The 15037-nt window shown below is 39.4% G+C and overlaps 2 protein-coding genes across 5 annotated transcripts; one reads left to right on the top strand and one right to left on the bottom strand.

Moving 5' to 3' along the window:
- The first annotated feature begins 62 nt into the window (after positions 1 to 62).
- rcvrn2 (recoverin 2) lies at positions 63 to 9288 on the top strand. Of its 4 annotated transcripts, none has more exons than XM_028580018.1 (5): positions 63 to 112; positions 1378 to 1619; positions 5348 to 5873; positions 8001 to 8112; positions 8470 to 9288. In XM_028580018.1, exons 3-5 carry the CDS (start codon positions 5493 to 5495, stop codon positions 8556 to 8558), a joined length of 582 nt encoding a protein of 193 aa, XP_028435819.1. In that variant the 5' UTR covers positions 63 to 112; positions 1378 to 1619; positions 5348 to 5492; the 3' UTR covers positions 8559 to 9288. The 4 variants fall into 4 exon arrangements, with proteins under 4 accessions (XP_028435819.1, XP_028435818.1, XP_028435820.1 ...); XM_028580017.1 differs by having other exon boundaries at positions 88 to 291; XM_028580019.1 differs by lacking the exon at positions 63 to 112 and adding an exon at positions 315 to 512.
- si:ch211-149k23.9 (germ cell-specific gene 1-like protein) lies at positions 8409 to 13937 on the bottom strand. Its single transcript, XM_028580013.1, has 6 exons — positions 13660 to 13937; positions 11420 to 11602; positions 11184 to 11231; positions 10912 to 11064; positions 10670 to 10781; positions 8409 to 10539 (listed from the first exon to the last, which is right to left on the bottom strand). Exons 1-6 carry the CDS (start codon positions 13853 to 13855, stop codon positions 10167 to 10169), a joined length of 1065 nt encoding a protein of 354 aa, XP_028435814.1. The 5' UTR covers positions 13856 to 13937; the 3' UTR covers positions 8409 to 10166.
- Positions 13938 to 15037: the final 1100 nt, after the last annotated feature.

The raw sequence follows: 15037 nt of genomic DNA, 5'->3' as shown, positions 1-15037 counted from the left end.
TAGACGGGAAGAAGAGGTGGGATGTGGGCAGTTTTGTTTTCAAAAGGAGAAAAAAAAGTTTCCTGAAACTCGAAGATGACACGTGACCAAAGGAGCTGCAGCGGGTTGTCAGGTGACCTGAGTAATGCACGTCCAAGTGGACATACCTGTAGAAATACTTCACATAGCTGAGAGCTAGCTAGTCTCTTTCCCCATGCCATTCAAAGTGATTAGAAAAGTATAAGAAAGTTTACGATGTTTGCATTGTGAACGCTGCTTGTAGGTCAAGTTATTCAGGTGTCAAATTAAAAGGTAAGACTATTAAATGTCGTGTCAAGAGGCATCCCCCAGAGAACTCTTTCTTTAGCTATTAGAAAATGTGCTGAATCACCTTGGGAAAAGGTGGAGTAGGCCTAAGGATACTATTTAGCACAATGAGGGACAGTACAACATATGGACCTTTAGATACTATAAATCCCGATGAGGAATGTTATTGGATGAAGTACAGTTCATTTTAATTCCAGCAGATGGAGGTACGAACATATTTTTTTCACAATTTCACAATAACTCCTAGTGAAAACTTCAAAGAACTCCTGCCATCTACCTTTATTGGAAAGGTGTTTGGCTCACTTCATATGCACTTACTCACTTACTGAAGGTGTCACTCTGTTTCTGTCCCACATACACAAACATACACATTTTACATGTAGTCAATTTATTACAGTACACACTGCTACATGCTACATTTAAATTACCAGTTGTGAGAACAAAAGAAAATACAGGAATGAGTGAAAAACAGTGGTAGGCAGTGGTTTAAGGAGTACTACTGGTGCAAGTATTACTTAATAATAAATAAAAGTAACAATACCTAATTATAAAAACACTACAAGTAAATGTCCTGTATTCTTACTTACGTAGAAGTAAAGTAAATAAAGTTAAATAAATAAAGTATGCATCAGGCAGCATGGCCCCTTTCAGAGTATTATATTTTAACTACTTCATATAGGCTACTGCTGGGTACTTTCATCTATAACAATGCAACAAATCATACACAACAAAATGTATAGGCAGCTCATATGTTCTGTACAATCTTGATCATCAAAGTAACTAGTTAAGACAGCTGTTGATATGAGGGAATATGTTGTGTTTCACTGGAAAACAGGAGTTGCATTTCTACATAATTTTGATTAAAATATAAAGGGAAGAGCAGGAGTGAACTTAGTTTTTTTTTTTCTGCCCAGTAGGCTACAACATTTTTCACCAATTTCTCTTAGGCTATATTCTGTAAATAATTCTTCTTTATATTGTGACTTTTTTAATTACCCTCCCACTCTCTACAAGAACTTCTTTTCCATCCTCTCTGTCCCCTCTTGTCATCTCTCTCTTCTTCTTTGTCAGGAGGTGAAATGCCACCACACTTCCCACCACCACGAAACAGAGGGCCAGAATTACAAATCCCAGTCCCAGTAAGTGAGAGGTTCCTCCTTCAGAGTGGTTTAGTTGGTCCCACAGCCCCACTGCTACACAACTGAAGCCGATGAGAGTTCCCCAAAAACCAAAAGCCAGCATACAGGATCCACAAGACAGCTCAACACCCCCGGTCACCACAGTGACGCCCGCTACCGAGACAACTCCTCCTGGTAAGGTCACTGTCTCAGATTTAGGGTCGTAGGCGACAGTAGAAGTGACATCAGATAGAGTTGAAGGATCAAGTGTTTCCATCTTGGTTGTTATGGTTGGTTTTAATTCCTTTGTCAGATGGCCAGCTTCTTCTTCTGTCTTACTCCTACAATATGACACACGTTTCCCCTTTTTAATTGCCTTTATGTAGCTTTAAGATAGGAAACCAATCGTCTTATTGCTAGTTCCAACTCTTCATTGAAGCTATATGATGTTTAAACCTAGTGAAATATTCAAACCATGTTTTTTATTTCACCAAAGCATCATTACACGTTTCCCGAAAATACGCCTAATAGCCTTATATATTTGGTATCTTTGGGAAATTTGGGATCTCCACAACAATTTTAAATAAAGTTCTGTGGGTGTAAACAATGTTTGGCTGCACAGCATTAGTATGTAATGACTGACCCATTAGCTGGGTTTAGAAAATGTAGAATAATGATATTTTAGCATTGGTCAGTTAAATGCTGGTTTTAAGATACAAAGCAACTGAGGTTTAGATACAAATACAATTGCCGTCTAAGGATTTGGCGGTGGCGGCGAGGAAAAACTTGCTCAAAATTCGAGATCACTAATGCCCCAGATGCATATCTTTACTTTTTAATCAATTTCAGTTTCATAGAATATGAAAGACATTTGCTTACACCAGAAATTTGGATGCATTGATAAGTAATTTCAAAATCAAGAAACTATGTTAATAGTGATAACTTTACTTAAACGATTTATATAATAAGTTCAGCATTGCTTACCTCAGTGTTAAATCTGAAGCTCAGATGTTAGCGGAAAAGTCCTTTAAATTCATAGATGTGATTTTGTTTTTGTCCAGGTATTTGAGTGATGTTAGTGAAAGCCTAAAAGTACTGCTGACTTTCTCTCTGGACAATGGGTGTAGAAATGTGAGCAGGGGCCCCAAGTTCTGTTACCTTTATCATATACGTCACAACCCGAGGCCTCACAAGATGGTGGACACAATTGTCAAGATTGTTTGTTTGTTCCTCTCTTCCCTTGTGTTCAGTAGGAAGCTCTTGTCTGTCATTAAGCATCATTACAACCCATTACCAGATATTTATCTAGGAACAACTCCCTTCCTCTTTTCCTCTCTCTTTCAGTCTTAAGATTTGAGTCGTGTCCCACCAAGGCATTGTTTGGGCTGAGAGTGGATTTTTCTTTTTAAAAATATTTTCCTGTTCAGCATTCACATTTCTCATCTCCCTGCTTGGGAGTGCATATTATGTAGTCAGTGCTTTTACTTCTAAAACTTTAGGACACAAGGTGTACTATTCAACTTTGTGACTATCTTGAAATACAATTGAGAGTTAAAATGTTGAAAAGTCACACTTTTATCTTGATGTTCATTTGGAAAATAACGATTAATAATCACATACAAAACAAAACAGAAAAAACCTTTAATTTGAAATTCCTTGTCTGCTGGGTTCTCATACTAAGTAAAGGAGTACATGAACAAATGGGCCTGATCTGTTTACACAGAGTGGGGCAGATGTACAGTATATGTGTCAGTGCTGACGTTGAGGTGGCTCCCAGGTCAAAGCTGCGCTGTAAGGTGAAGCTTGATACCGCCAGTTAATTGGCTATAATGCTGCCTGGCCAACTGGGATGTCGCCAGCGTCACTGGCCTCACTGCAGATATTTCTAAATGTGTTGACTCCTACTATCAATAAACTTTCACCTATAACTGCACTACTTTTTATATTTATATTGTGTATTATACATTACTGCCTGCAAAAGAAATGTGTTGTTGCAAAGCAATGTAATAGCTGCTGTAAAGAATGTATTCTTTCTTGAGTGTCATTCATTGTCATTTTTGTCAAAAGTGATCACAAATCTTTTCTTGCGCTGACTCTAGCAATTAGTGGAGGTAGGGTAAAGGTTAGGCACAGAGAGGGTTTGTAGAGAGGAGGGGTTAATTCTCTTGGCTTTGGCACTCACAGGATAATGATCATGATGATAGTAATTGGCTAAGGGTTGGATTGGGTGGGACAGGGCGGGTCAGAAGTAATCTAGTAATCTAAGTAAAGTAGTCTCACTGAGCATATTTATGGAGCAAAGAAAATCCTGTTGCAAAAAGTGTAACGAACAGAGTGTACATAAAAAGGGCTGGGCGCCCGGGTGGCTCAGTTGGTGGAGCGGGCGACCATGTGTGGAGGTTTGCTCCTCGACGCAGTGGGCCCAGGTTCGGCTCCGACCTGCGGCCCTTTGCTGCATGTCATTCCCCGTCCCTTTCCCCTTTCATTTCTTCAGCTGTCCTGTCAATAAAGGCCTAAAAATGCCCCAAAAATAATCTTTAAATAAAAAAGGGGCTACTAATGTTATCAACTTGTGTTTTCATCCGCCCTGTTTCAATATACACACCCCTCGTGCCAATTTATTAACACATACGGCCCCTCCTCCATGCTGAGTTGGTCTGAAACAGCAGTTAATACAATCAAGATAATACTTTCAATCTAATCAAGGCAGACACACAGAAAACAGACTGATGATGTAAATGTGTCAGCCAAAGTGAAGTATGATGTGCTGATGCATCACAGAAATCCTGTGATGGATGTTTACAGTAAAGATAGAGACCATATACAGAGAAAGAGTTTCTAGGGAGTGGGTAGAAAAATGAAGTAAAATGAAGGCGTAATAATTAGTATGTTTGTGTCACTCAGTACGCAAAATGGGGCGCCTTGTGCATGAGACAATACTTTGTGAAGGGAAGCCTAGGGCCACAAAAGGCTAAAAAGAAGGAGACTTTGTCAGCCCAACAACAAAAACATAATTTTGCAAACAATTTTTTTGAGTAAGAAAAGATGGGCAAAACTTGGAAAAGGTTTGTGACAGAGAAGTCAGTGAAAGGACATCATAGCTTTGGTAGGACAGGTAGGAGGTCATGGGCTGGCAGTGCTGATGATATGAGGGCCGTAGGTGGGATTGGAGGTACAGGGGAAGCTTAACTGCATGGCAGTCTGGAATTAGATGTCAGTGGGCAACTAAACCCATTGTAAAGACACTAATGAAATAGCAGACATACTGCTGAAGAACCTAAAGTATTGAAAACAAGGCTTCCCTTCATGTCTGCTAATCTGCTGGTCAGTGTTTCAAAGTGTATACGTTCTTATGATTATGTAGCATTCAATTACTTCTCAATTTCCTGAAGGGGTTGTTACCACCAAGGATACATTGAAATGCATTGAACTGAACTCTGTTGATAAATATTGAGTTATTAAGTAAGACAATTAACTTCTTGGATACACCACTACAAGGCATTACTCAGAAATTCTACTTTTTAAAAATAAATAATTAAACAAAGAAATGAATTCAACACTTTCATATACTGTAGATCTTTCTAGACTTCCAGACCCAATAGAGAAAAGTATGATCCAGGGGGTCATTTTAGTCTAAACCTCAGCCACCTTACAGTAAATCCCGCATTAACATAATTAACCCAGTCATCCATGGTAGGAGTGTGTTTCCCCCTGCCCGCCTGATCTTACTCTTATTCCTGGTCTTACTGCTGAGACACACACTCAGTTCTCCAGCCATCATCTGCCCACACAACACACAGGTAAGCGTTCCCTACATGTTTAGATCATCCTCACATTGTGATTTATTGATATAGTAGTAGCAACATATTTAGGATTTCATAAGTGGACTGTACTAATATGTGTAAATCTTTTTTTCACTTCAGGGTGTCTTTGGCCTTTATACATCAACAGGAGAGGTCAAGCCAGTGAACAAATATTTTTGAACAGGAGAAGATAAACTCAGGTGGCAAATATTTGTCAGTGAGTATTGTCAAAACTGACACATTACTAAGACACAGAGTATCTACCATGGGAAATTCAACCAGTAGCGCAATATCAAAGGAGATCCTGCAGGACCTGAAGCTCAACACCGCATTCACTGAAAATGAGATCGCTCAGTGGTACGAGAACTTTCAGAAGCAGTGCCCAACGGGACGCATAACACCAGAAGAGTTTGAGCAGATCTATGCCCGCTTCTTCCCTGACAGCGATGCCAAGAGCTACGCACGACATGTGTTTCGCTCCTTTGACACCAACGATGATGGCACTTTGGACTTCAAGGAGTACATCATCGCACTGCACATGACCTCCACTGGGAAGACGACCCGGAAACTGGAGTGGGCCTTCTCGCTGTTTGACGTGGACAAGAACGGATACATCAACAAGACAGAAGTGACGGAGATCTGCCAGGTGAGAGGGATACATGCAGTGATGTGTAGGAAGAGGATGAAAGGATTAGACACTTTAATAGTATGACAAAAATCAAATAATGATATCCTCTATTTCTACAGTGTGAGGATGTATCTTGCTCTAAACATTTAGCCTCTTTAGAATAATTTCTAAACATAAAACTATGTTGACTAGGAGTGCTAAATACAGAAAGGTTATAACATTTAACCATAATTTTAAACTTTTTTTTGCTGCTATAAAAATATAATAGACATTTAAGATGTTCTGTTGTCTCCAGGGAAATGTTTAATACTAAGTTGTCAAAGCTGCAGAGAGAAAATATGAGGATTACTTGACATTATTCAATCCAGTCCAATAGTCCTGTAGTATACTACTTTTTAAGTGTTGATGTTAAATTGAAAGTTATATGACATTGAGGTGGTGTTGATTTAACTCGATGGTCAGTTTAAAGTAGAATAGTTTGGGATTATTATTGTTGGAGCGCATCATATTGTCAGGTTCTTCTGGTATTTTGCCAGTTCCCTTTTAGACCCATGGACAAAAATAGTTGTTATACCATCCCTATAATTAGTATTTAGGTCTCAGTACTATTTGTCAGCCCAATTAGCTATAGTCTATTTGGGCCTCAAACCCCTGATAATCTCTGTGATTACAGGGTTAACTCTGAGACGATGTAGGCAGTCCTACTCTTAGGCTAAGATAATAATAATAATAAGACTCTTGTATCGCTCTGTCTATAGACGGACTGCTTATCCCTAATCCATGTTCCTTTAATTCATGAAGCTGCCACTTCCCACTGTTAGATGTAGTTATGCTAATTACTGTGTAATAGTTGTTGTTAGCCATTGTTTTCATATAATCAATACTCAGACTGATGAATGTTGTAACGTTTCTTATCTTCTGTTCCCTGACGAATTATATATTATTGTAAGAGGTTTAGACAGATCAGCCAAGTTTCCAGCTGGCATTGTAATGGGATTTCATTCCTGGCCAACTGGCCTGAGTCCATGTGCATCACATTTACAACCACTGTACAAAATAGCTACATTTTAAAGTCACACTGCCAAAAGTTTAACAACCTACAACAGAATTAGACTCTGTGTAGAGGCAATAAACAGATCTGCTATATGCAGAGAAGCTAACATCATTATTACAGAAAGATAATCCAGCTATATCGGTTTTCATTTGTGGGTTTGAAGAGTAAATAAGTGAGGAAGGTAGGACGAGCCAATTTTACTTTAGTATAGTACACTGATATGATGAGATGTAAAAACAGTGTATCTTCAAGGGGGTGTCCACATTTGTATGTGACTGCTTGATACAGATCTGATTTTATTATGTATAAGTGACCAGTAACTATAAGCTCCCAGTGTAAACTAAACATAGCACAAGACCTGAGGGGCAAGATGGAGGGACAATCCGGGGAGAAAAGAGATGACATCTTGGTGTTTGGCCTGTGGCCAGAGTCTTGGCACTAATCCATGTTAATCTAGATGTCTTAAATGTGGGAGATGAGTGCTTCCTCACTAAGTGGGACACACACTTAAAGGCCTAAACCTAAAGTGCACAGTCATTTAAAATCTGCTGGATTCTAAGTGGCATATTTCAGATTCATTATGTCTGAAAGATTACACACAGGTCTAGATGTGCTAATGAATTATTAATTCATTAATTTTTAACTTGTATACATAGTCTACATAAATATACATAAATTGTGACGGCCAAACCCTCCAGGATTGCTCTTGTAACTGCTGCTAATCTGGTGGGCAGATCGGGTGTCGTGGGGACTGCAGGCTACATTTTATGTAAGATTTAATTGTAGGCTACTTGATTTGGTTGTATTCAGCAAATTGCCCAGTGAGTATACAATGCCTAATGACAGTAATCAGGGACTAGACGTAAGAAAAAGTGTTGGCCTTTAGCTTTTCTCAAAATGTCAAGTTGTTTTTCATCAGACACTCTATAAACCACAAGACACTAATTAACTTGACTCACTTGTCCTACAGCCTACATGCTTCTTGGCTTGCACACATTTGTTTTATATGCTGTCTTGACATTCCATACGTTATTTGTGTGAGAGAAATGATGTAGCTTAATCACAGATCTTATACTCAACCCCCCTCTCAGGCCATATTTAAGCTGATCCCCAAGGAGGAGCAGAGCAAGTTACCAGAGGATGAGAACACACCCGAGAAGAGAGCCAACAAGCTGTGGTCTTACTTCGAAAAGAAAGACAGCGGTAAAGGAAATAACACACATTCTGCCCCCACTGTGCATGACAGGTCATTGTGTTCTTATCGCTACGCACTTATGTTAAAGAGAGATAAAATCTGCGTGAGCTCTTACTCCCTCTCCTCAGCAGCTGTTCTTACATCCTGTAGTGAAGATTACATTTTACAGCTGTTTGGCTTGACAATAATACACCACCTAGGGGCACATCCCCCCCGTTACAGCATCACATGTGTCATGCAAGCTTTATTATGTATGTACCAGCCATGTATCATGAACCCTTAAGTGACATCACTGCATGCTACTGTCACACACACTCACACACACACACACCGTTTTCTCTTACTTTTTTTTTTTCTTCTCATAGAGCGACTGGCTGAAGGAGAGTTCATCAAAGGAGTGATTGAAAATGAGAATGCAATGCGTCTTATCCACTATGAACCAATTAAAGAATAAAGTCATTCCTACTCTCATTAGACTCTCTTAAACTTTTATTTTTTCTCAGCCTCACATGCTTCCTGCTCTTTCATCCACTCAACCCCTCCGTGTAAATACTCTTCTCTACAGTGTCTTGGTTGCAATTAACCTTTCAGTAAGTTTTCGTTTATGTCATATTGGTTTACTATCATCTTTGTCTATTAATTTATGTGAAATAGAGGCTAAAAGAGGTAAATTATGGAATAGTGTTTAAAATGTATACAGCTAAAAATGAGATTTCTGGTGACTATTATTGATGCGATACATATATACATTCAGAATGTGTATTATAAATGTGTCTTACTGTTAACCTTTTAAATGGTTCAAAAATGTTTTGACTGGAGAAATTAATGGTAATGACAAATCTAAGTATCATACCCAATTGTTAGCTCACTTAAGTTTTTTTTACATAACTGGAAATGTGGTAGCTCTGAAGTGTTATACTCTATTCACTGTACAATCAATTAAATATTTTCTCAGAAATCTGTGCTTTGAAAATCTATTTATTTGTCTTTCCCAAAAAATAATAAACTCATCTATGACCTAGAAACATACTATGTTTATAATGCTAGTAAAAATGATGCTTTGTGTTTTAGGTTTTCAATTATATGTTGTTCAATTATTATGTCTCGGACAGTAAATCCAAGAGTATCCCACATGTAAAACCTACAAACATTTAATGTACATTTTTGTACGTTTATTTAAAAAATGTTGCCTATATAATTTTATGTTAAACACAGTAAATACCTGAATTTAAAAAAACAATTATTTCCCTGAAAGTGTGATGTTTTTAGTGTGTGTCTGTGTGCGTGCCTGTGTTTCTTTTCAACTTTTCGTTCTAACCTCCCACAACCTGCTCCATCCCTTCACATGCCCTCCATCTCTCCTCACTCTATTCCTCCTTCATTTCCATCCAACTCGGGATTACTGGTTTACACATAATCTTCTGTTCAACATCAGAGAGCAGACTTTTCAAAATCTCTGTAATCTTTCTATCACTACGTCTGTCGTATGGGTTTGTCTGTGCATCTGCAGTGAGACTGTGTTTGTTTTAACCTCTGGTCTACATGCATTGCATCAAACGTTTGTCACAAGCAAGAGAAGAGCTTGAAAAAAACAAATAATGTTGAATGGCCCACTCAGATAAATGAGAAAGGACAGTCTGACCTGTTTAGGTATCAGCAGAAGAAACATCCACCCTGTCTAGGCAGTGAAATGATCATTGATATGACTTGTTATTGCATGTTAAAATATAAACAATTAAGTAATATTTAAGTTTATATGCCTTTACAGAAAGAGACACACATTTACTTTCCTACCATGAGGCACTGAGAAATACTCGTAAAACATGCAGTCTTGCATGCCAGTGTGACATACTCATATATTGTAGTCTTTACAGTTTAATATGTGTTGATTTCACCGGCCTTCATGCGCAAATTAGTATGTCCCAACTTCACTGAAAGTCAAAGTGAAAGAAAATAAAAAACAGCATCTGTTTGCTCACATTGATGCTTCTCCAGCACGGTGACAGAGTCTTTCCTTTTTCAGTTTGTCAGCCCTTGTAAGTTGATGGATATAAAAGATCCCCTAACAAGGTGAATCAACTCGGTCCATGGCCTCATCCATCTCATCCATCTCTCTCTCACAGTCTTCACACCCCTCTGGCCCACAGCCTCCTACTAAAACCAGCGTTGGCACATCCCCATTTCCTACTCCAACCACACTACCGTTCGGGGCCCACGCTACATCGATCATGCCATCTGGACACTGCAACAGGCCACTGACAGAGTAGAGCCCGCCCCCTGGAACAACCTCATCATAGGAAGGAGCATGAGTGGCGTTTCTTGCTTCCTCCAAACGGAGCCTCTGTCTGCGACGGAGCTCAATGATGGTCTTTGTGTAGGAGTTGAGGGTGACCACAGCGGCCCCCATACAGCAACTAAACGACACCCAGGCAAGACTGGAAACAGAGGAGATTTAGGATAGTTAGAGAGAGAAGAGAAACATGTCATCATATCCTGTAAATAACAAGTATTATATGTACATGCTTTAAACATATAGGCTTGGATCTCTAAAGAGCAGCCACCTACGCAAAAGACCAGCCGTAGTCCCAGGACTGAGGCCTCCAGTCTTTGGGGCCCACAATGACTGTCATCTGAAATACTGTAGTGTACATCATATGGGCCACCATCCCAAGAAGACCTACAGTACATGAGGGGTGAAACAAATAAAAAACAGACCGAACCAAGAAAGATGACCATGCAACTAAAGAATGATATATGGAGAAGGAGGTGGTTATAAAGTTAGGGAAGGAAAAGACGCTGAGTCTCACCTGATAACACAGTACAGATAGCTGCATAGGCATTGATTTTTAGCGAGTGCATCTCTTTATGGGAACACAAGACTTCCAGCCACATCAGTAAGAATCCCATCCCCAGCAGGCCTATGTACGTAAACTCTGAAATAACTGACAGCCAGAGCACACCTGCAACATTTGAAAATGCATACACAATTGACACAGATGCATCGACATAGAAAAAAATATTTAAATGGGAGAAAAAATGTATTTCATGGTTTTTATATTTTGGTTGATACACAACTCACCTTGTGTTTCTCCAGGTGTTAACTCGATAAAGCTTCGACATTTCTCTCCTGCCAATCAAATTTACAGAAATGAACAAAATGAAAACAGAATACATTGTTCTTTAAATATAAATGAAAAGATTTTTATTGGAGAGTTGAGAATGAAATTAATCTTTGAAAATCTACTAATATTACTAATATTGTGACAAGATGCAAGTGTGTTTATGTGTGTTTGGACATGTGCTTTGTGGCCTTACCATCGCTGTGTTTCTCGCAACTTTCCCAGAAACCAGTGTGGAAGTATCTAAAAGCAAACTTGTCTTCTCCCGTCTCCCAGATGTACTGAACAGCATTGGCCAGCTGCCTCTGTCTAATCTTGGCCAGCTCGTCCCTCCTGGCTGGAGACAGTGTGCGGTTGAAGGGGTTCTGTGTGGGACTCTCTGTGTGACAGCACAAGAGGGAGACAATGAGAAGAGCATTTTAGGTACATCTTTGTATTGCTTATTCCTGTTATGATATTCCTTTACAGCTCTTTAGACATAGAGGCTCCAACGCATTTATACTTGCACACATCTGTGGTCCATCTATTCTTCCAACCAATCCATACTTGCATTTCTTTAGAATGTGGGAGGAAAAGCCACATACACCACATATTATGCAAACACCAAACAAGCACAGGACCCGCTTACAGGTACTAGCATCAAAAACTGATCCCCTCGGAGAAAATCAAAAACATAAACATACAGTACATGCATGTGCAGGCAAGCAGATGCACAAACACACACAGAAGTGCATAATGCAAATAACTCATGCACCAAAAAGTCATAGAGTAGAATTAAATGACAAACACACACTTTGCATGCAGGTGTGTGTTATGAAATTATTGGTCGTTTAAAAAAAGAGTATGTGCTTTAGAATGAAGTGAGCACAAAACAAATCTGTTAATCACACCATGGCTTCAAAAGTATCATGTGTCTGTGTTTTCCAGTGACATGCAGGCTTGTCAGCCAGCACCTTGTTATCCCAAATGTGTGTGTTTGTAAATCAGGCTTAGAAGCATAAGGGAGACTCAAATCCGCCATTGTAAAGGTAGATCTTGCTGTACAAGTACACAAAGTACATGTAGTAATCAAATATGATTATTTTATGCAGTGAGAGCTGTTAATCTCATTGTGGATTAAGCATATCTGTTGAGAAAATAAAAAACCTGGTAGCAGACAGTGCACTCTCCCCCATAAACCAATCTACCCTCACACCCTGCAGATTAATACTAAGCCATAATTAAGTTCACTGTGGGACTAAGGTATGTGCAAAAAGAGATTAAATAACATCAAACCAAGGACAATCAGTTTCTCACATGAGGAGAAGCCTGTCAGTTTATCCAATCAGATTAGTTTGAGGTATTGGTTGTTATGCAGTGACACAAGTGCAAAGATCAAGAAATTCAATACTTATAACCTGTAATCATGTTCAAATATCAAGGCCACATTTTTGTGAAGTCAATGTGAGAAAGCTGCATTTTATATCATCGGCACATTTTGACAGCCTTATGAGATGATGCACAATTACAAAGCGACCACATGCCCAGACACTCAAACAAAGATGTGACATAATGTATTTTATGTACATTTACTTAACAGAGAATCATTTTGGTCAATGATGCCTCAACAAGCATTGTGGAGACTGAGAGTGAAGGCTCATTCTTGACGAATTAATCTTAATTTAAAGTCCACTTACTCGCTTTTCCATTGGAAAGAGCTTTCAATGTACATCTCACAGAGTTTGGTCAGTGTACTTGATCTTCTGTACACGATAGAGTCCGCTGATGATAAAGGCCGTGAGATGCAGTTGAAAGCTCCAGAAGAAGCTTGTAAGTAGACCTTAAGTTAAGATCGTTTTGTCAAATTATGGTTAAGATTTTTACCAGAACATAAATTATATAAATATCTGATTAACATTGGAAATTAGTCATGTGAAGTCGTAAAGCATCTTAAAACAATGATGCATTATCCTGCTGAGAGTAACCTGTGGCGATGATGGGTTGTACTGTCATTAACAATGTTTCAACATTCAAATTATGCCTGACTATTGCAAAATAGCTAATTCCAGGAAAACAGTTGACTGTTGACATCAGGTAGGATGACAATTGTGACATGGCCGTGAACATGTTGCAACAGATATCGGGATTAGTCACCGGGCAACTTTTTGTAGTTTAGTATAGTCTTCTTTTGCTTTAGGCCAGCTCAAAGCTTAATATTATGAAACACTCCTATCCACCAGTGTGGACCATAACATACCTGTACTTTACTTAAGAAAAATGTTGAGGTACTTGTAATTTTTTTTAAAGTTTTTGCCAATAACAGTAAAAGATCAATCAAAGTTACAGTATACGTAAAAAGAAACCATAAAGAAAAACAATAAAGCCATAGGAAGCATAATAAAGCTGCACAAAAAACAACTTCTGATGTGGAGAGGTGAAAGATGATGAAACATCTACCTGTGGTGTAAGGCTCGCTGTCGTTCTGACCACAGTTCTTCATTTTAACAGGCGATAGGCAGAGGGGCTTGACCACCTTGTGGGTGCCCTCACACCAGTAGGAGGTGCAGAGTGCCAGGATGGAGAGGGCCAGAGCCAGAGTGGTCAAGGTCAGGGAGAGCAGGGAGCGAGAGCGACGGGACATACGCTCCAGCATGGCCACACAGGTGAAGGGGGAGGCGGGGGGAGGCGGGGGAGGCCAGAGAGCGAAAGAGTGACGGGGGAGAAAGTAAGGCACACGTGGGAAGAGGATAAACAGAACAGAAGGTACAGTCACAGATAGAGCCGAGAGGGCAGGACAGATGTTTTGGGGTGGTTTAAAGAGGTGATGAGCTGCCAGGTTTAAATGGAAAGCAAAAGATAAATGTGATGTAACGGTAGACAAAACACATCTGATAAAGCGATACTGTAAAGTCAGTGTGATTAAAAGAGAGGAAGATGAAGAGAGCGCGAGGGGAGGGAGCCGGATAAGGTGCTCTGAAGTTGATACACGTGGGAAAGGACAGATGGAACAAAAAAATGAACAAGAGGGGATTTAGGTGGGCAGTGGTTCACTCCAGGAGAAATGCAAGGACATAACAGTATATGCTGGCCAAAGAGTTTGAATGTGATATCCTGCTATTGATCCCTGTGGTAAAAGATGTGGCCATACATCCTCAGTACTTGTAGACCCTTTTGTGTGCACTTAATAGATCAGTGTGACTGTACCATAAAAACATACAAAATACTAGAATTTATCATTAAAAGTTGTAAAGAGGAGATGGAGGGCATCCTTAAAACCCAATTCATCACCTGGCAAGAAAGTGAAATTAAATAGTTGAATGGAACGCATAAAGGCTAAAATCAGGGTGTCCATATGGTGACATTGTACTTTGTTGAATGTCAGTAAGAGTTAAAAAACTGCCTGAGGTCACATACGTCCTGTAACTGTGTATAAGGAGGGGTTATGGAAGAATAAGTAACATCTGCTATCCTGTGACTCCGGCTAATATCTTCCTGCTTCCTGGTTAACACACTCAGGAGTGACCCTGCCACTCATTATGAACTCCCCTGCTGGACCCTAAGTGGAAGACAAGAAAGAGAATAACAAAAGATTACTTTTTTTGGATGAAATTATGGATAAACCACAGATCTACTGTAAATGAAATTTCGGCAAGTAATCCCTGATAATCTTCTTTAATCTGTTTGTGTTAGGTGTGTTTTAGTGTGAAGTGCATTCTGAACATGTCTCCCTTTCAGCCAACAGCTCCTGAAATACAACAGAACTACAATATGTACGTTTTACTGTATCTCCAAAAGGGTTTCTACAATCTGTGCAAGATGTACAATGTCCAAAGAA

This window comes from Perca flavescens, chromosome 6, assembly GCF_004354835.1.
Source record: "Perca flavescens isolate YP-PL-M2 chromosome 6, PFLA_1.0, whole genome shotgun sequence".
Taxonomy (NCBI): Eukaryota; Metazoa; Chordata; class Actinopteri; order Perciformes; family Percidae; genus Perca; species Perca flavescens.
The sequence above is the reverse complement of the archived record's forward strand: the minus strand, read 5'-3'. Positions and strand labels throughout refer to the sequence as shown.